General features: G+C 46.6%; 1 protein-coding gene across 3 annotated transcripts in view; it reads right to left on the bottom strand.

Annotated features, from left to right (window-relative positions):
- Positions 1 to 26,534, bottom strand: part of ppp1r1c (protein phosphatase 1, regulatory (inhibitor) subunit 1C) — a 190,397-nt gene that overhangs the window by 49,145 nt on the left and 114,718 nt on the right. For 2 of the 3 annotated variants that reach the window (XM_072477623.1, XM_072477612.1), the window contains exon 5: positions 4,774 to 5,028. In XM_072477623.1, the coding sequence (XP_072333724.1) occupies positions 4,774 to 5,028 (255 nt within the window). The remainder of the gene's footprint in view (positions 1 to 4,773; positions 5,029 to 26,534) is intronic. The other variant, XM_072477617.1, reaches the window with a different exon arrangement.

Raw genomic sequence — 26,534 nt, 5'->3', positions numbered from 1 at the left:
GTTCATCAGGATGCACATCTGAGGTGGAGGCAGCTAGCTGCTTACCTTGTCCCGTGGCCTTTGATGCCTCTGGCGGCCATCCTCTGGGGCCAGAGAGTCCCGGCTCTACTTTGGCGGCACATGCACAGCCGTGCCGCCCTCTCCCGTGTGCTGACCCTGAGACACGGCCTCATCAGAGGGGTGGAACTCAGGGGAGCTGGTGGCCACGATCACCACCCCATGGGACGGATCCAGGTTAGCACTCAATTGCCCCTCCTCCCAGCTGTTGCCCATAGTGCTCAGGGGTTCACCTTGGGACAGAAGGGCAGCTGGTTCAAGCCCCGGCTGCCCCTGCATCATCTGGCTCTGCCAGCCCTTGCAGTTCCCCATGGTCCGCACCATCGTGTCATCGCCCTAGGCAATGCTCCTCAGTGACTGGGACATGCTCTGCAGTGCTTCGTCAATGCCCACCTGCGACTGGGATAAGCTCCGCAGGATATGTCCTGCAGAACCTCATCAAGGTCTGCCTGGTACTGGGTGACATCCCGCAGCGAGGCAGATGTAATGCATAGGCCCTGAACCATGGCCGTCACCGACAGTGCAAAGCCTTGGATACCTTCACTAATGGTGCCGACATCGTGCGCGGGTCTCTCCACTGCGGTAGCCACCCTAGCAGTGTTCGCCTTGGTGCCACTCCTTGCCAGTGCCATCTCCTGCGCCTGTAGCCTCTGGGATTCCTCTAAGCTGCTATGGGTCTGCCGGAGTGACGCTGACATCTGCCTCTCATTTACATCAGCTCTGGGTAACCCTGTTCCAGAGTCTCAGCATCAGGCTGCGACCCAGCTGGGTCCTGGGATCCAGCAGACCTCCAACTACTGTCTCACCTGGGAGGCCCTGCCTTCACCAGATGTGCATCATCAGCAGTGTGGTGCTCACCAGATTGTGCCCCCCAAGCTTGTCCATTAACATTTCCCACCGAGGTGCGTGTATCTGCGCTGGTAGAGGGTGGGGTGACAGCTGTGCCACGACTATAACAGTTGCATCCAAGGAGCTCTCCTACGAGGTTTTCGCCTCGGGGCCACGTGAGGGTGCTGCCCAGGATGGGCCGGTGCCATCGGCTGGAGGACCTGCAGAAGAATGGACATGTGGTCAGTGGGAGGGATGGGTCAGCAAGCAAGGCAACCACTACTCATGTTTGACAGGTCCCCCGGGTGGAGCCTGGTGGTTCCTCACCTCTGCGATGTCCGCCAGCCTCCGCGTTGGTGACCGTCCTGTCCTCGGCCACACCAGTCACCTCCAGGGCTTGCATCTTGAAGGAGATGAGGATTCTCAAGTCCGGCACCCCACCACCAGTCAGGGCCCTCTCCTGCCGATTATGGGAGAGGTTTTCCTGAGGAGATAGAGATGGCATCGTTAGCCACACGCGTGGTTCACAGTTGTGGGGGAGGGGTGAAGGGCAGGCTGGGGGTCATCTGGGGGGGATGCTCTCTTTGCGGGGGCGGGGGGGGAACATTGGTGTCTACTCACCCGTGCTGCCTGTTGTAGGTCGGTACCTTCTTCCGACACTGGAGGCCAGTCCTGGTCACACTGCCCGAGCTGACTGCTGCCACCACCTTGTCCCAGGCAGCACTGTCTGCCTTGTGGCTCACCCTCCGGGACACTCGGAGGAACAGGACATCCCTCCTGGCCTCCACCGCGTTCAGGGGCCTCCCCAGGTCAGCATCCCCGAATCTTGTGGCTGGTCTCCTCGGTACTATTGTTGCGAGCTGGATGGGGTTGGCTGAGAAAGTTAGCCTAAGTGCTGCTCGACCTTGTAAGGGGGGGGGGGTGCTGGCGACGCAATCCTGGCGAATCAGCTGGCAAGACAGCATTTGGTGCGAGAAGCCCGTGAGGCCTCGTTAAGTGGACCAATTAATGTTGAATAGCATTGCTGGCCTCGCTGGGCTGGGTGCTGGGAAACCTGTGCCAATTCTCGCTCGCTAGCACATGTGGACATTTTTCTGGAGAATCGCATCCCATTGGGTGGGAGGTGAACAATGTGAACCTCATTTGAATAATTTTGCTGAGTTGCCAGTATTGAACTGCTGGCAGGCTGCTGGTGAATGGGACAGGGGAAGAGGAGAGGACAGTTTAAAATCTATTCCATTGAACTTGCCTTTCTTCTTCCTTTTCTGAAACTTATGAACTGCTTTATAAGATGCAACATCCTTGCAGCGTCAATGAACATGAAAGGTTTGCTGTGCCTTATGCAGGGTTTGAAAGCAGAAATTGGCAACAAACATTAATAAAGTGCCTTTATGTTTTATTTCAACACTTTGCAAACTAAGAAGCACTGTGCAGCCCTTTCTTCCACAGTCAATGAGAAAGGCGTCATTGTACTGAATGTTGATTGTGGTGAAGTAGCTGAAAATAAATATGCCATGATTTAGTGAGGAAAAACAAATTGGTTATTTAGGAAAGTGTAAAAGGGACAGACAATGATTTGATTTCCATTATTGTATAATCTTACCTTCCTCTTGGTATAAAGATTATGAACAGACTTTTAAAAAAATCATTTTTGAAAGCCTTGTCGTCTTGATATTTTTTTCAGTAGTACACTGCAGCATGTTTTTCTCAATTAAACTGATAAAATGTACCTATACTGCATGAAATATGCTTATATGAAGCACCACTCCTATTATGCAAACATATTATATTGATACCGTTTGTCTTAATTTTGAATGTTAATTCTGTTTTTAAATACTTTCAGAAAGTTCCTGTTGGTACTAATTTCCAAAATCATTGATACAACAAATCTTGATTTGAAAGATACAAACACTGTGAACTTACTTGATTAGAGTTTTGTGAGTTTATCAGGAAAATTAAAACATACAGCACACTGTAAAAGACTACTGACCTATTAATCAACATGGCAGAGTTAGAATTTCCTCTGCGAGGTACCGGTGTGAATCAGTGAGATTTTCATTGTGTTACAAATTGAGAAATGACATTATGAAGGTCTACCTGAATCAGCACACACAAACATGTTTCTAGTTCTCTGCCAGCATTCTTTGCCTTGCTGCATGTACAGTCGATTTTTTTTTAGTACTTAAAGAATACATGTTTTAAGACATATGTGTTAGCCTGTATAGTGATGTGATGTTATTCTTAGAGTGACTCAGTATAGCTGAGGAAGTTCTGTGAAAACAACAGAGCTGCATGGATTTGAGATCCTCTAGGTATGATTCAGTGACATTGAAGGAGAGATCATTCGTACAAGCTCACACAATTAAACCACAGAAACAGTGTGCGCAGTGATTAATTGATAAGTGATGATTACTCCCAATATTGAAATAAGTAATGAGTTGTGAACAATCAATAAATGAAAATAAGTCAGTAATTACTCATTATGATTAGCATTCATTCTTGAGAATATTAACTAAAGATAAGAACATGATAAGGGTGCTGCATTTCAGAAATAAATGCCAAGAGTTGAAATATATTGATTTGACAGAATGCTAGCACATTATGAATATACTCAGAGACATTTTAACCCTAGGCTAATAAAAATAACATCATGGTTTTAAAGCTTGGCAGGAAGCACCTGCTAACAGCAAAAGCCAAAAATTGCTTTAAAATAATTCTGGTAATACACTTTAAAAGTAGCACTAAACATTCCCATTAAACCCTTAAGGAATTACAAAGTATTCTACCGGCATTGAGATTCATTCTCTTGAAACCAAACTAAAAATAACTGATTCTAAGGCTTCAGGAGGGGGGCGGGATTCTCCGCCGGTGTGATTTTCCGTTTTGCCGGCGCCAGGGGTTTTCCTGACGGCATGGGGCTGCCCCACAACGGGAAACCCCATTGACCGGCCTGCGTAACGGAGAATCCCGCTGGCGGGACGAGGCTGAAAGGTGGCGGGGCGGAGAATCCAGTGCAATGTAAAGGTACACCCCTTTACTGCCCAGGTATTACCCTTAAAGTGGAATATTTCACATGCTACTGTCACTGTTCTTTAGACTTCATCTCGCTTTAGATAATTTCCAAACTGAGCTTGGTTATTGAATTTACTGCAGGTCATTGGAAGTGTAATGAAAATGTTCGGTCACTTTTTACATTAACAAAAGGGGTAGTTTTAACCTTCATCGCTCACTTTTCCATTAGCATCTATTCCACCAGTTTATTGCCCAAGGTGTGAAGATGAATACTATCTCCTCAGCTGAAACCTGTTTGTAATAGCCTCTGCCTTGTTACACAGCAATCAGCGAAAAAATAATCTGAATGGACATTTAAAAAAATGATGTGGCATATCTACAACTTTTATGCAGAATACTAGAGAGGAGTAACATTCTCCATCGAAAAATTACTTTTCTTTTGTTTTTGACAATTCACAGTTCAATATATGAATTGTTTTAAAACTTTTTATTGTAGCAACTGTGGTTGAGAGGGAAAATCAATAAAATTGTCTTCAAGGTTGTTAATTATTAGTACTTGTGCTGCATTGATATTCAATAATCTTCCTCAAATATGACTTTTATTCATTTGCACAAGAATGAAAAATGAAAGTAATAGCAGAAAACTGTATTCAAACTTTCATACAGGAATAGGTTATTGAAAGCATTTGAAAATGTTGCACCTTTGCAGAACAAGAGATTCCTATAATCTGATTACTTCATGGCTACAAATAGGTCGATGAGAAATGGTTTCAGCTTTTTGATGACCTAGTCTCTCATGGAATCATCAAGAAGCTTGCATGGTGATTACATATAGTGATGGTGGGAGCAATAATTCTAGGACTGCCATTGACTTACCACCAATAGAGCTGTTGCCTGGGTGGTCCTCGGCATTTAGCAGCAGTTTGATGCCTGTTTGGTTGCTGATGTGTTCACAGCAGTTGAGGGGGCCCCAGTCTGTGTCTGCCAAGAAAGCAGGGGCTCCATTGCTGTGACAGCACTCAGTCATCATTGGGCTGAGCTCATCTAGACAGCTGGGGTCACTTTCAGAGTAATCCTGCTCCGGCTGCTCCTGTTTCTGAAGATGGTGCTCCACCAGCAACTGAAGTTCTGCTTCAACAAGAGCACTTCATTTAATAATTAGTTCATGCTAGCCAGAATGCAGTTACTTGTTTTACCTGTGCAATAAATCAATTTACATTTGAAGGTCAAAGCAGGTCTCTGACAGAAGGGAATGACCAGCCACTGAAAGCAAACTGCATTAAGATGCAGTAAAATATGATGTAAATGCAATTTCTAATAATTTCACAAATTAAATAAACCGGACTATTCCATATGATTAATCAGAGACTCATTCTCATAACCTGTTTCTATAAGTCTGGCAATCTCAACACAATGAAAGTTTAATCTCTAAATGGGCCTTCATTTTTTTAAATGAATCATAAATCACCTCAGAGGCCATTTGGATGCCTATTTATTCATGTCTGCTTTCAAGTTTAACAGTAAGGTACATTTAACATACATGTTTTTCATTTGTTCTATGCTATTGAAATACTAGCTAAGCAACGGACTTGAATATGAGCACTTATGTGATAAACTGCCTTAAGTAAGTGAAACTTTTTAGACCTTGAATAAAATTCTGAATTACTGTCTCTGGGCACTTAAGGAAAATGTAGAAAAAGCATTTTCTCTAACAGAGTCACTGAACTATTCAGCATTTAGAATTCCTGTGCACATCACAGCCAGACAGCTATCCCCTTGGCATAGCTTTGAGAACCACAGTGCTGCCTTTTCTAAATCGGATGTGCTGATCAATACGATTAGAGACACTGCCAGTATAGTCACCTTATTCTTATTCCTGAGGCTTAGGTTTAGTCAGAATAAAAGCTGAGCATGGGGTTGCTGTTCTGTGTGCAATCAGTAAATATTTTCATGACAGAATAAAAAATTATCATAAGAACTAAAAGTAAGATAAAATAACAGCATTTTTATAACTGGTAATGACGTCTGGTCTTCTGAATATGAAACAAATCATCATTTCTACTTATAACTCCAAATGAAAGTTAATCTGCCTTAAATAAAATAGCATTCTTCCTGATGAAACACCAAAATGCACAGCTTTGCAGAGAACTTCTCATTCAAACCTGCAAATGTATTGGGCGCGATTCTCCGGAAAAGATTCGAAGTGTGATAGCGAGCGGGAATTGCTGCGAGCTTTCCGGCACTCGGCCCAGCAAGGCCGGCAACGCTATTCAACGTTAATTGGTCCACTTAATGAGGGTTCACAGGCTTCTCACCGCAAACGAGGGCTCGTCAGGGACTCACCGGGACTGTGCTCGCCAGGCCCCCACTAACAACGTCTAGCAGCACTTAAACTACACTTGCCAGCTCGCAATAATGGCACCAAGGAGACCGGCACCAAGATTCGGGGATGCTGACCTGGGAGGCTGCTAGATGCCATGGAGGCCAGGAGGAATGTCCTGTTCCCCTGAGGGCCCCGGAGAGTCAGCCACAAGGCAGCCAGTGCTGCCTGGGATGAGGTGGGGGCAGCTGTCAGCTCGGGGAATGTGACCAGGAGGACTGACTTCCAGTGCCGAAAAAAGCTAACACCTACACATGCCAGCATGAGTGAGTAGGTACCACGTTACCCCCTCCCCCCACCCACCGCCCCCCGTTCCTCCCCCCAAGGGAGCATCCAGCATGAGTGAGTAGGTACCACGTTACACCCCCCCACCCACCGCCCCCCGTTCCTCCCCCCAAGGGAGCATCCATCCACAACTCTCCATGCAACCCCCAACACTTCCTTCACCCCCTCCCCCTTCAAACCCGACCAACCCTCCCTTCACACCGCACCCCCCCCCCTCCCCCACACCACTGTGAATCACGCATGTGGCTAACGATCCCCCTCAGGAAAAGCTCTCCCATAATCAACGGAAGAGGGCCCAGATTGGCAATGGGGTGCCGGACCTAAGAATCCTCACCTCCTTCGAGGACCGGGCCCTGGAGGTGACTGGGGTGGCCGAGGACAGAACAGTCACCCACGCGGAGGTTGGCAGAAGCCGCAGAGGTGAGGAACCACGGGGATCCATCCAGGGGGTCCTGTCGAACCTGACTGTCTTACTGACTGACCCATGCCTCCCACTGACCACGTCCATTCTCCCGCAGGTCCTCCAGCCGATGGTGCCAGCCCATCGCGGGCAGCCCCCTCTCCAGCCTCCCAGGAGACCACCTCAGAGGAGAGTTCTGAGGTTGCAACCTTTACAGTCGCTGCACAGCTGCCATCCCCACCCTCCACCAGCGCACTTACACGCACCTCGGTGGGTCATGTTCGTGGACAGGCTTCTGCAGTACACTCTCATGAGCACCACATTGCTTATGATGCACACCAGGTGGAGGCAGGAATTCCCAGGCGAGTCAGCAGTCGGAAGGCTGCTGGATCCCAGGACCCCGCTGGGACCCAGCTTGATGCTGAGACTGTGGTACAGAAGTACTTGGAGCTGATGTAGTCGATAGGGTGCAGGGTAGGATATTCAGGGGGAGATGTCAGCGACACTCCAGCAGATCCATAGCTGCTTGGAGGAGTCCCAGAGGCTACGGGCGTAGGAGATGGCACCGACAATGCATGGCCTCAAAGCCAACACTGGTAGGGTTGCGACCACAGTGGGGAGCTTGGTGTCACATGGACACATGATGTCGGCACCATGATTGAGGGTGCCGAAGACGTTGCGCAGTCGGTGACGGCCATGGCTGAGGGCCACGACAGAATGTCCGACTTGCTGAGACATGTCACCCAGTACCAGGCCGACCTTGATGAGGTGGTGTGGAGGTTTGGGGGGTGGGGGCGGCAGCACCATCAGGAGTGGGTTAAATACCTTTTTGCGCAACCATTATGATACCTCTGTCACTTTTGTGCGCAATGCGGGCTGACCTCTGGACCCTTTGCCCATCTCTCCAGTCACCCGCCCCACTCCCCATGACACTCATCCACCCTCCGGCTATGGACATGTCTCCAAAGCTGTGTCCCATCTCCTGGATGTTCGGATGTTGCATGTGTGGTGTTGCCTACCGCAGTGTTCAAGCACAGTGTCCATGCAGCAAGGTGTGATTGGGATGCTAGACAATGACTCCCACATGCTACACAGCCCGTCCGCCCACAGGGATCCACTTGGGATGTGTAAAGTGCTCACTTAACCACGATTGGCAATTCCCCATCAGCAATAGCTTTCAGCCGCAAGGCTGGAGGCTTCAGCAGTCAGTGGGGGTTATGGGTGGTCGTTGGGGCAGACGGACAGGGACAAGGGTTGCCCCTGGAACGGTACACACAATCCAGGGGTTGGCATGGTGATGCCATGAGCGGTTAACGACCGGTTGCCCACCACAACACCCCCCCCCACACTCTTATGATGACCCCCCCCCATCCCCATCCAAGGGGCCCTCACCCCCCACCGAGCACTAGGATGGCAATCCCAGCACCCCCGGCCTCTTTGCCTGTGAACAAAGATGGCTATTTACCTCTTCGGCTTTCCACAGAAGCCCTTCCATCACGTTCACGTTTTTAAACAGGAGTACTAATCAGCGCCAGCGTGAGCACTTGCTGGAAGGCCGCTGAATCACAGGAGGCCGTTGGATATGGGGTTGCTCCCGTTAATTATATGGAAATTGGGCATAAGTGATGATAATTGGTTTCTCACCACGCAACGGTGAGATCCTGATTCTGCCTACATCATAAACTGTCTGGCGCTTGGCGTGGTTCTCGTTGTTGGCCTCTCCTGCTAGTCCCTTGTTTCGCTTGAATGAGAGCATAACGAGTCTGAACAATTGCACCAATTGTGTTTCAATGAAGGCCAATTAATCAAGCCAAACCCTGTTGAATACTGCTAAAACAGGAGCCACATTGCCAAAGCTTTTCATATTGCATTCATCCGGACAAATAGAAGAATGCCAAATTCCAAACGATCTTAACAATTTGTACTGAAGGCGAAAAGGGTAATAATTGATTGGCAAGTCGACTCTGATTGGCCGAGGCATTTTCAAGGAGAAAGCAACGAGGAACTACAGGCTCCTGGGTAATTCAAAAAGGATGACGGGATTGAAAAAATCCTTTTGTTTGCAGAGAATGGCTCCCTGTGTTTGAATCTATGTCACTTCTAGGAAGCATAAATGAGCCATATTACGCGATTGACTGATTGTCTTAAATTGGTGGTTAATGAAACAATTAGCACACTCAGGATTGTTCAGTAATTGCTGCCAAATCACAAAATCATATATTTTTGTTTTGTTGTGTAAGCACGGGCTGGTTGTGTCCAAACTGCACCCTGCCTATTATGAACCAGTGAAGTAGAGGGGCTGTTTAGCACAGTGGGCTAAACAGCTGGCTTGTAATGCAGAATAAGGCAGCAGCGCGGGTTCAATTCCCATACTGGCCTCCCCGAACAGGTGCCGGAATGTGGCGACTAGGGGCTTTTCACAGTAACTTAATTGAAGCCTACTTGTGACAATAAGTGATTATTATATTAAGTAACATGCCATTTAAATCAATTATTCAATTGTTGGAATGTACAGCATACATACCTGACATTGCATTGGCTTTGGCAACATGTTTCACTTTTCAGCAGTATTCAAGTTCTGTATTATTCTGACTATTTATCCTTTGGTTTCAAGTAACATCAGCAGTTTGTTGCAAAACCTGGCCTTCAATAGATACAATACAGTAAAGACTCCTCAGGTCAGCAAAATGGTCAACTAATCTCGTCATTCTTGCTCACTAAGCACACAGAATGTGTTGCATTGATTTGAGTTGGCATGAATATATCCTTTAAGTAGTCAACAATTGGAAGTCATTTCATAATTTTTAATTCCACCTTTGATTAAGGGGATGAGAAGATGCAATCCCTTCCCAGTGAACTCCTTATTGTGTGTCAGTCGCAGGTGAGTTTACAAGATCCACTCAAATTGGAGCCACTTGTTGTCATTGTGCCTATGAAACAGGCACAACCTACTGTGTGAGAATAAAGAAGGAAAAATAGCATTTTTACAAATATTCTCTTCTGTTGGATCTATTAATTGATCTACGCACTTTAAACAGAATAAACCTGGAGTCACATTTCAATTGTAGGATACTGTGGGAGTAAATTTAAACATAACTGCTCGTCAGAAATTGTGCCCTCATTACTTACTGCCCTGAAACCAGCAGGAGTTCACCACTGCTGATGATAACCCGGTCAACGGCACTGACAGCAAGGACAGCCAGCCAAAGCCATTAAGGTCCTTTAGTACATATCTACTGGCAAGCTCCAGACCCAGCACCATTTTAACAGTGGTCTGAGCAGGAAGCCACAATGGGTTTCCTGTCAGCTCAAGCTAAAAGATGAAATGGATCAATGCCCTGAAAGATTTTTTTCACTTTTCATGTGAGACTGGGAAAATAGGAATGCTCCTTTGGACCTCACAAAGAATTCTTAGACATCTCCTGCCAAGTAATTTCTCCCCTTGTACATTTGAAGCTTATAGTGTGTAGATACTCTTTAAGAAATTTAAATCACAGATAATAAATTTTAAGGGTTTGTGATAACTATACTTTCCTTTTACAAAAACATTGTTATGTTATCCTTAATCGCCGTCTCCCACCCTTGTAGCAAATTCTCAAAATGTTTAGGCCTTGTTTGCACAAACCCTATTCAATAAAACCTATTGTTAAGACTAGGGTTATATGGTAGCGTGGCCCCTTTAAGGGACGATCCCTCATGGGCCATGTGACCGGCTCAGAACCTATCGTGCATGTGTGTGCAAACTCCGACCAATGGGGGCAGGGCCTGGGCAGTGTGGACCTGGGAGCCATAGAGTGAAGGCCCGTTTTAGAGATCAATGTGCCTGTATACAGTTAAGCTTTCTGCTGTTCTCAATAAACCTCTTTTGTTATACAAGAAACCTCCTCAGTGTTACCTCAAGCTAACACAATGGCGATGGCAAATCAGACAACGATCGCAAGTCTTGGAATTTGTGGGGGAAGGGGTTTAATCGGAAGCCTCCAATGAACGAAAAAAGAAAAAGTCTTTAGAAAAACAGTGAGTATGAAACAATGCCTATGATAGGGAAACCCAATCCATTTGACCAGGGGGCCGAAGACTGGAGCCAATATATTGAGCGCCTCCGGTATTGCTTTACCGCCAATGAGGTCACAGGAAAAGATAAGCAAAAGGTAATTTTGTTGATGGTTATTGGGTCCCAGACATATAATCTCAAGGAATGTAACGCCCCAGAGGTTTCCAACACAAAACTGTTCCACCAATTTGTGCTGTAAGTGAAAGAGCACTTCAACCCTAGACTCTCCATCATATCACGGCGCTCTAACTTTAATTCAGCTGTCAGGGAATCAGGAGAGTCAAGTTGAGCTTTTGTTGCCAGGCTCCGCCAAATAGCTGAACATTGCAAATTCAGCACAGTGCTGAGCAACATGCTGCGCGATTGCCTGGTATGTGGTGTAGCCATCTAAGATGGCCACCTGCAAAGGACCATGGGAATTATGGCCAACCCAGGACTCAGACAGATACACAGCCTATGTGTATCTAAAACACAGGTAACCAGACCTGATCGAAACCCCCGCTCATTTACATTTCAATGGCCCATTTTTCCAGGACAATAGAACTCCAATCAAGTAACCGGCACAGTGACAGACTGATCGGCGCCACTCCCCTTACTCAGAAAGCACAACTGCCAAGGTCAATAACCACTAAGGACCCGCCCAGCTACCAAGGTACCCGCCCCTTTATTGGCCAAAATCGAAGAGAGTGATCAGAGCCCTGTCGAACTATTGGGCCCAAGGTTAAGGAATGCCCCAAAGAGCACAAAATCTCAGAGGGATAAAAGAGGACACAGCCATGTGTTCTGTCTCATTTGGATGCAGCCTGTGCCAACCTAATTGCAGCAGGAACAGCCAGCTAAGTTCAAGACCAATGATCTCTACCTGATGGATGAGCCCAGCAGAGACAGAGCCACTTTCCTCGAACCAGCCAAGTGAAATCCAGATAAAGGCCTTATCCATTTGCACAGTGCCAGTCGCCTGAAGTTAAGTATAGGTTATTGTAGCTGATAGGTTTTTAACACGAGGTAGATATTCTGTTTGCATGTTGAGATAACTCTTGTGTATGTAAATAAACCATCTTTTGAACTAACTAACTGGTTGTGTGGTCATTTGATCGATATAAGGGAAGGTTCGCTAAGATAAATAGAAATACCCACACTACTGGCAACGCTTTTGGGACCGAAACAGAACAACATTATTGGCGACCTCTGACGGGACTCGATTAGAAGTGACTTTGTCACTCCAGGAGAATCCATAAACTTTGAATCCAATTGCGAGAAAGAGAAAGAACCCGAAAGTGCAAGTCCCATATCGACCAAATAACCGAATTTCGGAAGTAACCCACATGCGTACCTAACAGGAAGAGTAAGGTAAACTCGTTAGAATTGTGTACAACTATCGAGAGATTGTGAGTCGGAAAATAGCTTCAGCCATACCCGCTGTTCAAGTCGCCGCCTTATTCACCTGTCCCAAATTAAAAGTAGTGAAAGAGAGAAGAGAAGTAATGGCCACTAAAGCAATGGAAAGATTGATGAATCCACAGGAACCCGAGGTCGCAGCGACCAACAGAGCAGAGAAATGCCCCATATGGGAGGAAGAGTTAAGGAAATACTTAAAGGGGAAAGGATGGCCACTTTGGTCGAATTTTTGCGCTAATGATGAGTCAGGTCCAGGAAAGATAGGATAGACTTGGTGGGAGAACCTAAGCGAGGTCCACAAGAAAAATGTAGGGAAAGTCAGAAAGCCAATGGCAATAGTGTCCTGTTTGGCACAGTTGCGAGGCACAGAGGAGGTCATGAAGACGCTCCGTACGCAGTTAATTGAGAAGGAAGAAAAGAACGAGGGAAACAGTAACGAAAGCGAGAAGATAATTGAGCAACTCCGGGAACAATTAGCAGCTAAGGATAAGGAAATGGCCGATGTAAAATGCGCACAACAATCTTGTCTAGTTCACCTTAGTAGCTTCCAGACGCAGTACGATAAAGCCTACCAAGATACATAGCGCACAGTCCTTGTAAGAGAGGAAACAGAACAACAGGTCGCCCAGCTAACTAGCAAATGTGCAGATTTAAAAGCAGCTTTGAGAGCGCTCCACAGATCCACTAAGGAACAGGGGCAGAGTACCGTTGACCATGCTAAATGCCGACAGACGATAGAAAAGTTACAGTCGCTACTCTCAGTATAGAATGGCTTCAGGTACACCTTATGGCAGGGTTTAGATGAGGAAGATGCTCCCGATTGGCAAGAGTTAAACAAAAGCGCCCAAAGATACGTAGAGGACATGGGAAATCAAAATCGAGCCCCCCACGCCCCAAAAGGAAAAGCACCCACAGCACCGACTGTACAGGCAGCACACACCCCCACTCTCAATTCAACCCCATAAATCCGGTTACCACACAATGCATGTTATCGGATCAGGAGGAGCCTGATATCGTTTGCACCACCCCACTATCCATAACCCAATTAAGAGAGGCTTGCACGAAAATTAGTCAATTCCAAACCACCGCATAACCACACAGCTTCTTTGAGGAGGTACGCCAACAAAAGGCCTTGATGAGAGGGAGGAAGTAAAGCTAATAGTTATGAGCCTTAGCCAGTCTGTAAGGTCAGCTTTGCCAGAACCCCAAAATGTAGCAGGAGGAATCCTACAGGAAATGAAAACAGCCATATTAGATGCCATCGGGTAGAACAAAGGAGATCCAGTCGAGGGTTTAAATCACTGCAGGCAAAAGAAGGGAGAACACCCAACCGCGTTTGCTGGTCGTCTATGGATTCATTTCATGGCAGTCTACGGACAATTGAACCGCACGCACCTAAATGAGGAGGACACCACTAAATGGTCCCGCACCTTAGTCTCGCATGCCACAGACGCAGGTCAAAAGGCTTGTGTAAACTACGACCCCGCAGACCACACATACAATGAAGTTTGGGTACTTAAACGACTTTCTGGAGCATGGGAACAAACCCTACACCGACGGACAGATCAGGACGATATAGAAGCAAACATGCACTCAATTAGGACTAGCCAGGACCCAGCATGGATAAACAAGGGTAGACACCAGGGACAGCACCCCAGAGCACAGGCACCATGAGGTTGTTACAATTGTGGCCACATAGGACATTACTCCCGCGATTGCCGACAAAAACCCCCGAACCATCAATGATACCAACAACCAACCCCCCACCTAGGAACAATGTTAGGTCCATGCATAATGTTAGCGCCCGTTCAGACGACTTAGCGTTTAACTCCACAGATTGACGGTGTCAGACTCCCCAACTTGGGTCCGTGACACACGCTGGGACAAATCAGACAGATCACTAGTTACAGGCACAGTCCGGGGTCATACAGTCGACTTTCTTTGGAACACAGGAGGATCCCGCACCACTTTAAACTCCTCCACCATGTTTCAACAGGACAAATGGCCCACCACAGACACCATCACTCTGAGTGGATTCACAGGCCACATACAACAAGGATTATCACAGCTCCCGTACCCATCCAGATAAGGAACATTAGAACCAAACACCCCGTTGTTTTAGTTGACTTACCCCAAACCGCAGAGCACATTTTAGGCATTGATTTCATGAGCTCCCATAACCTTTCGTTTGACCCAGTAAACAAATGTGTAAGGTGAAGGGCCAAAACAGCTAGGGCTCCCGCTACGCTCACAGTAGGGGGTTATGAAAGCAGGATTTGCTCAGTAGGGGACTATTGGTTTAATCCGCAAACAATTAGTGCAGACCAGATGATTAGAGAGGTCCTCAGAAATCACAAAGCTTCATTCACACAACACAAACACTATTGTGGGCAGATCCCAGGTACAGTGAAGATTTCAGGTCCCGATCCAAAGCCGCAAAAGCAATACGGTTTCCCACAGCAAGCCGAGGGTGAGATTTTGAAAGTTATTAACAGTTTGTTAGACCAAGGAGTTATTTGACCCATAGCGTCCACAAATAATGCCCCAATTTGGCCAGTAAAAAAGCCCGATGGTTCATGGCGACGAACGATCGACTACCGAGAACTTAATAAGGTAACCCCTTTAGCAGCCCCCACTGTTGCCACGAGTCCCGTGACCATGCTCAAACAGGGAGTACAGCAAAATATTTCCGTGCTAGACATCAGCAATGGCTTTTGGTCCATCCCGTTAGACAGGGCCTGCCAGTATAAATTCGCATTTACGTTTCAAGGGCAGCAGTACATGTGGACATGCCTCCCACAAGGATTCCATAACTCCCCCTTCATTTTCCACCGACAATTGGCCAAAGGACTTTCTAAATTTTCCCGACCCGAATGCCTAATACAATATGTAGACAATCTGCTCTTGAAACCGGACACAAAAGAGGAACAAGTAGAGCTCTTATCTGAATTACTAGGCCTACTGCAATCAATCAGATGTAAGGTAAACCATAAAAAGGCCCAGATTTTAAAGGAAAAGGTTCTTTATTTAGGCACCATCATCACCCACGGGAAGAGAGAAATTGGGCAAAAACGGATTGAGTCCATCATTAAATTGCCCCAGCCCAAAAATGTCACTGCACTCTGATCATTCCTAGGTTTGGAAGGATATTGCAGAAATTAAATAGATGGTTTTGCCACCAAAGCAGCCCCACTCTCAGAACGGCCCATTAAAAAGAACGCCCCATGGGAATGGCTTCCACAGCACACAGATGCCATTGATGATTTAAAACGCGCCCTAGGCACAGCCCCCGCTTTACAAGTTCCAGACCCAGACTTGCCCTATGCCATCGAAGTAGCAACCACCGACCGCACCCTATCAGCAGTACTCCTGCAAGAACGACACAATCACTTAGGAGCCATAGCCTATGCCTCAAGAGTATTAGACCCCATAGAGCAAGGATTCTCAGCCTGCGAACGGCACTTGCTTGCAGTCTTTTGGGCAGTACAGTACTTTGTGTACATCACAGGCCTGAACCCAGTCACGATCTTGACTGAGCATACCCCCACGCAACTATTACTAGATGGTAGATTAAAGGACGGTTCAGTCAGCCAAATCAGAGCAGCTCGCTGGACACTACTATTACAAGGCAGGGACATTACGATAAAATGCACCAAAACCCACACATTTCTGGCCGATAATCTCCAATATGCAGGGACCCCACATGAGTGCCAGATCATAGCAGCCCAACACCACACAGAACCCTTTATCCCAAAGTCACTACACCCACGAGCAGGCAGTAAGTCACAGGATTCCCAAACCACAGGGGATACTTAAAAAATTTATGTAGACGGTTCCTCGACAATCGAATATGGAGTTAGAATTACTGGTTGTGGAATTTGCATGGAAGACGCGCAGGGACGCCCACTAGAAGCGATCTCTTTAAAACTGCCCGGCCACCAAGGTTCACAAGCAGCCATAGCCTATGTAATTCAGCACCCCACTCTTTTCCAACCCCCGCAGACATACACTCAGACAGCCTGTATGTGTGCAACAGTTTAACAGAATTCCTGCCCCTCTAGAAATCTCGAGGTTTTGTTTCAGCCAATGGAAAACCCCTACCCTCTGCCCCGTTGTTAAAGCACATTCTCAAGACATCCTCAGATCGCACATATGGTATTATTAAAGTAAGAAGCCATCATCGCTCCTCCCCACCCGGTAATGTAAAGGCAGACGCCTTAGCCAAGGCAGGATCACGCCATGGTCACTTCTGGCAACCACACGAAAGCGAACCGATACATAATCCAGGTTTCCCAGACCAATATTGAGGGTCTATCTCAAGCCCAAAAAGCAGACGACACCCTCAAACAGGTTTTAGACGGCACCTTCCCAGCCCCTTATGATAAATGGAAGGACTGACTGTACAGGACGGCATAGTTTTAAAAAACGGAATTTATGTGGTGCCCACCCAGGACAGAAATGAGCTCATTTACCAATTTCATGACGGACACGGACATCGGGGGATAGACAATACCATTGCCCATTTAGGACCTTTGCGTTGGTGGCCTGATTTAAAAAGCAATGTAACCCATTATGTCGAGAATTGCCTTATCTGTGCTCAGAACAATACTAAACGTTACTCAAAGAAAGGACAATTACGTCACTCCCAACCTGTGAATGGCCCTTGGACAAACTTGCAAATCGATTACATTGGCCCCCTTCCCCCTTGCAGAAAAGGTTTCAAGTACGTGCTGGTTGTAATCGGCACCTTTACTAAATGGGTAGAAGCATTTCCCTCACGGACAAACACAGCAAAGGCCACCACTAAGATTTTGAGCCAACAGATATTCACACGCTGGGGTCTACCCCGCAGCATTGAGTCAGACCAAGGTTCCCACTTCACCGGCAGAGTTATGCAAAATGTTTTAACAATTTTTGGGATCAGGCAGAAATTCCATGTACCATATCACCCCCAATCCAGTGGCATTGTCGAGAGAATGAATCGGACTTTAAAGGCGACCATTAGGAAGATGGTGCAACAGAACAATACCATGTGGGACACAGTCCTCCCATTTGCTCTCATGTTTATTCGCAACACCGTTTCCAGTTCCACAGGTTTCACCCCCCACACTCTCATGACCGGACGGCCCATGAAGGGTATTGAATATTTATTAGGCCTCGATCTGGCAAGCCCTACAGTAACCACCCTCACCCACGAAAAAGCAGCCCAACAGGTTACAGATAACATTAAAGCAGCACAACTCGCTGCAGCTGTCCGATTAGGCACTAGAAGGAAGCAGAGTAAAGCCTGCTTTGTCAGAACCGTCCACCCCGTAGAGTACACAGCTGGTCAGCAAGTAATGGTTTCACTTTACAACCCCAGTTCTTTCCTCTCCCCCAAATTTGCAGGACCTACTCCATTTCCGACAAAGTAAGTCCCTCCGCGTACAAGGTAACGTACCCCAACAGTAAAACTGGTTGGTTCCACATCAACCAACTCAAAATCTACGGATCACAATGTAGCCACTCCCACCACATCTCTCTGGCAATAGGAGATGATCACACCCCGCCCATCAACAACCTAGTCCAACCCCGACGCCAACCCTCCCCCAGCCATTTATCCCATGTCTACGCCCACAGACCCGAACTTGTCTCCACCCACAGGTATGGACTTTCACCTTGAACTTGACTCCGACGACAGCGACAGCCTCCCGGATTTGATTACTATCGCTGAACACTGGCACGATCTCTCTGCTCCAGTCACCCCAGCCCCCGGAACCGTGACTTAGATACCTTTTACCCCCTATATGCACTCCCCCAGCCACCGCCACATCCACCGCCCGACCACAGTAACTTGCCCTCCACTCCTACCTCCCCTACGCCTCACAACAAACAAGCCCCTCTTTGGCACCGCGACAACTCCTGCAGATTGGTAAGGCACGACGATTCGGACCATCCGACGGCCCACGCGGCCAAGGCGCAGAAACGGCAGACAAGAGTCTGGCAACCGGGAGATGGTGATGATTCAGATACTGACTCTCGTTTCGGTAATGCTTTTACAACACTGTTTGGTACAGAACCCTGAGGTGTCCAGCTGATGAGAAAGAGACACCACCTAAGTATTAAGGTGTCCAAAGCTCTGATGGAGCCTGCTGATGGAGCCTGCCCGCCTTTTTCCTTTTACTTCTTCTACCACATGGTTTTAATTCAGATCGCCCGACACAAAATTACTCTTCTGATTCGAGGGTACGATGCCCTATGACAGTTAAAGGCACACGTTTGTTGGGAAACATATCATTGTTCTCCCAGTCTTTATGACAGGTCTCCACACGACTACAAACTCTTTCCGTCCACCCAGGTCACCCAGGTAGGGAGTAACGGCACTAATCCCCACCCTACCTGAGGACTCCAAATTCATCCGGTCAGTTAAGCTCGGGTAGTGGAGTAACGGCACTAACCCCCGCCCTACCCGGGGATTCCACCCATTCTTATCCTGCAGCAGCCCACACACATCTCATGTTCCCGTCACTTCATACAATCTGGAATGGTTCTATACACTCTGCATTGCCTTTGGCAGGCCTTAGTTTCACCTATTTACACGTACATCACAATTGGTTGCTGCTCACTGCTGCGATACACACTGCTACACGCGAACTACCTTTGAGCCCTGGGACAAAAATCTATAAAACTGGCCGCCCTGAAATTCGGCTAGTTAAGATAAGCCTCAACCACCACTGGCTGCAAGTAAAGAAAAGACTGGTGGGGAAATTGTCCGACCACGCCCCGCATCGACCACAAGCTACGAGAGTCTCTGTACTTTAGAAATTTGCATTTCTTGTCTCTCCAAAATGGTATTTAAAAAAAAAAAAATGAGGGAGTCACAGGTGGTGACAATCATAACGGGTAATTGGAGTAAGGAGAGAAAGACGAATAAAACGAGATATTAACCAAAGATAATAACAGATACTATGCTTGCACCCCCAGGATTACACGGAAAACAGAAGACACAGGCTGAAGCAAGGACTGCTGACATGCGTTTGGATCATCGCTGGACTTCTGCAACTGCGCGGGCAATGGATTTTTGTAAGAAACACTACACCAGCACCGAACACTACCACACAACAGGCCACCACCAGCCCGGACACGACACCACACATGAAGACAGACATCAAAACCCCCTCCTGGTGCAAAAACATTGCCAAATGGAACCCCCTTTCATACATAGCAGAGGCCCTTCTAGTAATTGCAATAATCTGCAGTGTCATTCAGACACTCCAACTCCGTAAATGGGGAGCAAAAGCCTCCCTCTCCCCGATATATACAGTCTGATCCCCTTTCTTTGGAATTCAACAAAATTGAACTTATGTAACAATCGCTGCTAAAAATAAATCATGTACCTCTTTAACTTTATTAGGATTAAGTAGAAATGGGATGCTGCTGTTTCAAATTTTGTACTGTATATCAGTTCTTTGATATTCACCAGCAGCATGAGAGTAGCTCAGATAGCGTTAGCTAAAGATCAACTGTGTGGATAAATAAAATGTTTTATAGTGACCAGAATTAGAGTAACCGTTAAAGATGAATTAATTTATGAATGTATTAATGGAATATTAGGTAAATGTCCCAAACCATAAGATAGAGTAGAGTAGAACCTTGCCTTGACCAAGGGTGACCGGGCCACCAAGGATGAACAGGGATCAATAGTGTGATCCACCACTCTTCGCGTTCAGGATCAAAATGATGGAATATAGCCATCTAAGATGGCCACCTGCAAAGGACCATGGGAAGTATGGCCAACCCAGGACTCAGACAGACACACAGCCTATGTGTATCTAAAAGACAGGTAACCAGACCTGATCGAAACCCCCGCTCATTTACATTTTAATGGCCCATTTTCCCAGGACAATAGAACTCCAATCAAGCAACCGGTACAGCCACAGACTGATTGTCGGTGCCACTTCCCTTACTCAGAAAGCACAACTACCAAAGTCAATGACCGCTAAGGACCCGCCCAGCTACCAAGGCACCCGCCCCTTTATTGACCAAAGTCGAAGAGAGTGATCAGAGCCCTGTCGAACTATTGGTCCAAGGTTAAGGACCGCCCCAAAGAGCGCGAAATCCCAGAGGGATAAAAGAGGACACAGCCATGTGTTCTGTCTCTTTTGGATCCGGCCTGTGCCAACCCAATTGCAGCAGGAACAGCCAGCCAAGTTCAAGACCAACGATCGCTACCTGACAGATGAGCCCTGCAGAGACAGAGCCACTTTCTTCGAACCAGCCATGTGAAATCCAGATAAAGGCCTTATCCATTTGCACAGTGCCGTTCGCCCTGAAGTTAAGTATAGGTTATTGTAGCTGATAGGCTGATAGGTGTAGTTTAACTCGTAGTAGATATTGTGTTTGCATGTTGAGATAACTCTTGTGTATGAGGTGGGCGGGGGGGGGGGGGGGGGGGGGGGGGGGGGGGGGGGGGGCGGGGATGCCTCACGTATATGAAACTTGACTTAAGTCACATTTATTTACAAATGGAACTGGATGAGGAAGTATGTGACCATCAATACGCAGAAAAGCATTTTTAGTAACACCAGGTTAAATTTTTATATCTCTTCTGGTTGTGCAATATTTCAACACACAATGGAAAATCTGCTCCAAGGCATTCCAAAGGTTGTGGTCTACCTGGATGATGTTTTAGTAGTAGGAACACCACACAAGGGGCATTTAGCCAGATTAGAAGAAGTTCTAAGTAGGTTCAGAGAAACTGACATCAGATTGAAATGAGAGAAATGGCTTCTTCCACCCCGCCCGCTGCAAGATGGGGCGAGACAAGGACAATGGGGAAGTCCATTAACCTTGGACTGGATTCTCCGGTCATCGGGCCGAAGCGGCCGGAGAATCCCGCCCGATGTTCCAAGCCAACGGGGTCACATATTTAGAATTCAAGATGGACTCTAAAGGCCAGGACCCTCTTGAGGACAAGGTGAGGGCCATCAAAGCGATTCCAGTGCCTAAGAATGGATTGGATTGGATTTGTTTATTGTCACGTATAACGAGGTACAGAGAAAAGTATTTTTCTGTGAGCAGCTCAAACAGCTCATTTACTGCATGAAAATAAAAGAAAAGAAAAAGAAAATGCGTAATAGGGCAACACAAGGTACACAGTGTAAATACATAGACACCGGCATCTGGTGAAGCAGCACACAGGAGTGTTGCAGGACTAAAATCTTTTTTTGGAATGGCAAAATACTACAGTCAGTACATCCCCCAATTTGGCAACTACTTTGGCGCTGCAACACCTCTTTTTATAGAAGCACTATCATTGGCATTGGAAAGACCCAAGAACAAACTTTCCATCAAGTTAAACAGGCCCTACAATTGTCCAGCTTGTTGGTCCATTTCGATCCAAGAAAACAAATTATCTTGGCCTGTGATGCTTCGTCTCATGGCATAGGTGTAGTCCTCTCCCAAAGGATGGAGTATGGCTCAGATAGGTTGATCGCCTTTGCCTCCCGAACTTTCAATGACATGGAATGAAAATATGCACAAATTGAAAAAGAAGATCTCACTGTAATTTACAATGTCAAGAAATTCCATCAGTACCTGTCTGGCTGCCGTTTCACCATTATAACAGGCCACAGGTCAGTGCTGGGGCTCCTCCATGAGGATAAACCAATTCCTCCTATCGCTTTGGTCAGAGTACAGCGTTGGGCTTTGTTCTTGGCATCCTCTAGCTACGTTTTCCAGAATGGACCAAGGATGCAGACTCCAACACCGATGCCTTGAGCCAACTCCCGCTCCCCCAAAGTCTTACTCCACAACTTGTACCAAAAGAGACTGTCCTGCTGTTAATTTTCTGGACACCCTGCCAATCTCATCAACCCACATCAAGAATTGGACTCAACACGATACACTCTTCTCAAAAGTCAAACGAATGCTTCTAATCTTATGGCACCAGAACTGATCAGATCAGCTTAGTCCCTACTTCATCAAAAAAGATGAACTCAGTTGTTTAACTGAGTTTTACTCTGGTGTTCCCGGGTAGTGGTGCCACCTCAAGCAAGAGAGCCACTGCTGCGTAAGTTGCACAGTGCATATCCTGACCACACTAAGATGAAAACATTGGCCAGTACTACATATGGTGGCCCATCATTGACAAGGATATTGAGAACCTGGTTCATCACTGTGACTCCTGTCAGGTACAGAAAACCTTACCGCCCGCATCCATGAGAGTGCCCATGCACAAATTTACATATTGATTTTGCAGGCCTTTTCATGGGAGGAATATTCCTGATACTAGTTGTGCCCACTCAAAGTGGCTGGATGTCGAGGAAATGGGGAAGACAATCTCAGAAGCCACCACTGAAACCCTTCAGCGCTTCTTTGCCATCCATGACCTTCCTGAGTTATTGGTATCTGATAATGGCTCAGCCTTTACAGACAGGAATTTCAGCACTTTGTCAAAACTAACGGCACTCATCACCTTCGAACCGCCCCTTACCACCTCTGGTCTTGAACAGATAACAGAAAAAACAGTACAGTGTACAAACATTTAAGTCTTCAGTGAAGAAACAACCTGCTAGACCTTTACACCTCAAGATGGATAGCTTCTCTCTCTGGTACAATACTACCCCCACATCACCACTGAAGTCACATCAGCAGAGCTACTCATGGGCTGTTGCCTTCGTAGTTGGTTATACCTCAATTTCCCCAATTTGTCGGGGAGAGTGGAGGCACGACAAGCCTCCCAAATGAAGGAATATGATTCAGTGAAAGGAAATAGATAATTTAAAACTGGTGATCTCAGAAACTTTGCACCTGGCCCACTGTGGTTACCTGGCAAAATATGGTCCGGTCTCTTGCCTGGTGGACTTGCATGGTAGACGAGTGCGGAAGCACGAAGATCATGTAAGGAACAGAGAGGCCACAACCCCAATGACTGATCAGGTGGAACCTGCAGACATCACCAACCCTCTTGTGGTGGAGCCTGAACCAAGGGAACTGGGGAATTCCATAGAGGCCCTGCCTATTACACCTGGAGGGAGAGGCGAGCCCGCAGTACTGGGTTGAGTCCTCAAAACAACCTCCTGCTGTTGGCGAAGACACTACCTCACTGGTGGAGGAACCGATCAGAAGACTGAGGCAGTCCACTGGGGCTAAGAAGTCCCCTGACAGGGTAACCCTATGTATGACTATTTTTGACTTCCCCTTTTTCATGTCTCAGTCTTTGTGGTACATAGTTAACTGTAAATAACCTATGATGTATATATGTTACTGAGGGACTTCAGTGCGGGAGGGGGGGAAGGATGTGGTATCATAGCCCCTTTAATGGGACCCTTGTGAGCCATGTGACTGGCCTATCATGCATGAGGACGCAACTCCAATGAGGACCCAGGAGTCATAGAGTGAAGGCCCCTGACCTCTGTGCCTACTTACTGTGCCCACCCCAGTCCATCTATAGTTAATCTTTCTGCTGTTCTCAATAAACCCTTTGTTATACAAGAAGCTGCCTCAGTGTTGCCTGAAGCTACCACAGGTTAGGTTTTAATGAAAGTTGTCATCTGAATTGGACCACCATTATGGAGCTTCAATACATAAGTGGTCCCTCTCTGTGTTCATGATCTTTATTTGGCTTAATACAAATGAATTTTGTTTACAATAAAATGCTAAAGGAGCATTCCAGGCTGGGTATTAAAATTTAATTAAGTAGATTCCAACAAGCTTCTCAAGCCCTTTTTATATCTTTAAATCCCTCTTTGCTCTGAGAATTACTTTGTAATACATAGCACGTGGTGGCCATATATATTGTGGGTCTATTAAATCTACATTAATGAAATTATTGTGCTCACAATTGCTCTTGGATAATTTGTACATTTCCTTGCAATAATTATACAATAAATCAGGCACTGGAAATCCTGCCACATTATTTTAATATCCATTTTAATCAAATTTAGTTAAATTTTAATATTACCATTGTCTTCTTCTGTTTAGCTTAACTAACAAAAGGATAATTTTAAAAATATTTTCTTTCCCTATTTTTTCCTGCCAATTTGCTTCTTCCTAATTCCTAAAGGCTTTGAATCATTGGTGGAATACTGTTCCATAGGTAGCAGACCCTCAACTAAACTTTCAACTATTCATGTTTAAATTTTGACAATAAAATAATCCCCAGGAAATCCTATAATTGTAATGCAACTCCAGGTCATTCAGTCTTTAGGGATCACACTAGAGTTTGATCAGTCCCCAACTAAAATCTACATACATACATGCCTAGCTAGTATCAGACAGTCTTAATACCAATCATGAACAAAAAGCTTCCTAAGCCACCATCATTGAACCACCACCAACGCATCATCTTGATTTACATCAGTTAACTCAGCTAAGATCAAACCTGGAATCTTGCTGGCTTCCGTTATTGAGCTAGTCTTACAACAACAGATTAAAGTCCATTAGCTTTGTTTCAAATCACTAGCTTTCAGAGTGCAGCTCCTTCATCACCTGAGGGAGGAGCTGTGCTCCGAAAGCTGGTGATTCAAAACAAACCTGTTGGACTTTAACCTGGTGTTGTAAGACTTCTTACTGTGCCCACCCCAGTCCAATGCCAATATCTCCACATCATGGTTAGTGAGCTACTCACTATTTGGGCTCTACCTTTCAAAATAAATGCACACCATTTGTTCATATAATTAATATTTAGAGAAGAAAGCAACTGTAAAAACTGAATACTTTCTAAATGAAACAATCAAGGTGAGAATCGTAAGGTTAACTGCTAAAAATAATCAAAAGTAGGCATGGTCATCAGCCTAGATTCACTATAAAACTAATCCTGCGATTTAGGGGGTATGGCCCAAATGAGGAAGGTCCGAGGTTGTCTGCTGGTCTACATTGTGATTCTAGCCATAAATGTTCCTTTCCCAATCCCTGTCCCTCTCCCATTTCCATCTTCTTGTTCACTGCCAAAGATCCTTTCCTGATCCCCACAGATGTCCTCCTTCCCATCCCTCCCCACTTATGCCCCATTCTATGTTTTCGCAGATGTTCCTTCATTGATACTCACAGATTCCCTCTCCTGATTCCTAATTATGCCCCTCTCCTAGATGTGTTCTCCCATGTCTCTCTGATGAGTCTTTTGAATGACTTATTTGAGGATTTACCTGAGGCAACAGTGTGGCCCATCCACTTGGAAAAGCTGCCTGGGCAAACCGTTTAGGTTTCCGCAGCTTGCCAGTTTGATGATGATGATGAGGCGAGAGGCCCAAATCCATGTGTGTATGGTAGTCACCACTGTTGTATTATATTGTATATACTGCACTGCATACGAGGGTATTATGGTACTACAGGTATGGGGGTAGATCCCTGCCTGCTGGCTCCGCCCAGTAGGAGGAGTATAAATGTGTGTGCTCACCAAGCTGCAGCCATTTCGGCAGCAGCTGTAGGAGGCAACACATCTCTGTGTGATAAAGCCTTGATTACTCTCTACTCTCGTCTCATCGTCATTGATAGTGCATCAATTTATTACACAGAGATTTTACAAAGATGGATCTCTGCATCAAGCTGGATCACCTGCAGCTGCATCCTCAAGCAGGTAACGCCAAAAAGGACTTCGCACATTGGCTAGCTTGCTTTGAAGCATACATCGGATCTGCGACAGACCCAATCCCAGAAGCACAGAAGCTCCTGATTCTGTACATGCGGCTGAGCTCCGATGTCTTTCCCCTCATCCAGGACACGCCTACCTACACAGAGGCCATGGCGCTACTGAAGGAGAACTACGCTCAGCAGACCAACAAGATCTACGCCAAGCACCTGCTGTCCACGCGGCACCAACTTCCCGGTGAGTCTGTGGAAGACTTCTGGCGTGCCCTGCTCGCCCTAGTGAGAGACTGTGATTGCCAGGCCGTTTCGGCTATTGAGAGACGCATTCATTACGGGCATAGGGTCGGCCTACATCCGCCAGCGCCTCTTAGAAGGGGCTACGCTTGACCTCGCAGCAACCTAGAAACTAGCGCTCTCGCTCACAGTCGCCTCACGCAATGTACAGGCGTAGGTCCCCGACCGCACGACCCACCCCTCCTGGGCATCGTGGACCCCGCCAGCGGCCACCCCATCATGGACCCCATCAGCGACCGCCGCAAACCAACCCCACG

The sequence above is a fragment of the Scyliorhinus torazame genome, chromosome 2, assembly GCF_047496885.1.
Source record: "Scyliorhinus torazame isolate Kashiwa2021f chromosome 2, sScyTor2.1, whole genome shotgun sequence".
Lineage (NCBI taxonomy): Eukaryota > Metazoa > Chordata > Chondrichthyes > Carcharhiniformes > Scyliorhinidae > Scyliorhinus > Scyliorhinus torazame.
This window is presented reverse-complemented; position numbering and strand designations above follow the sequence as displayed.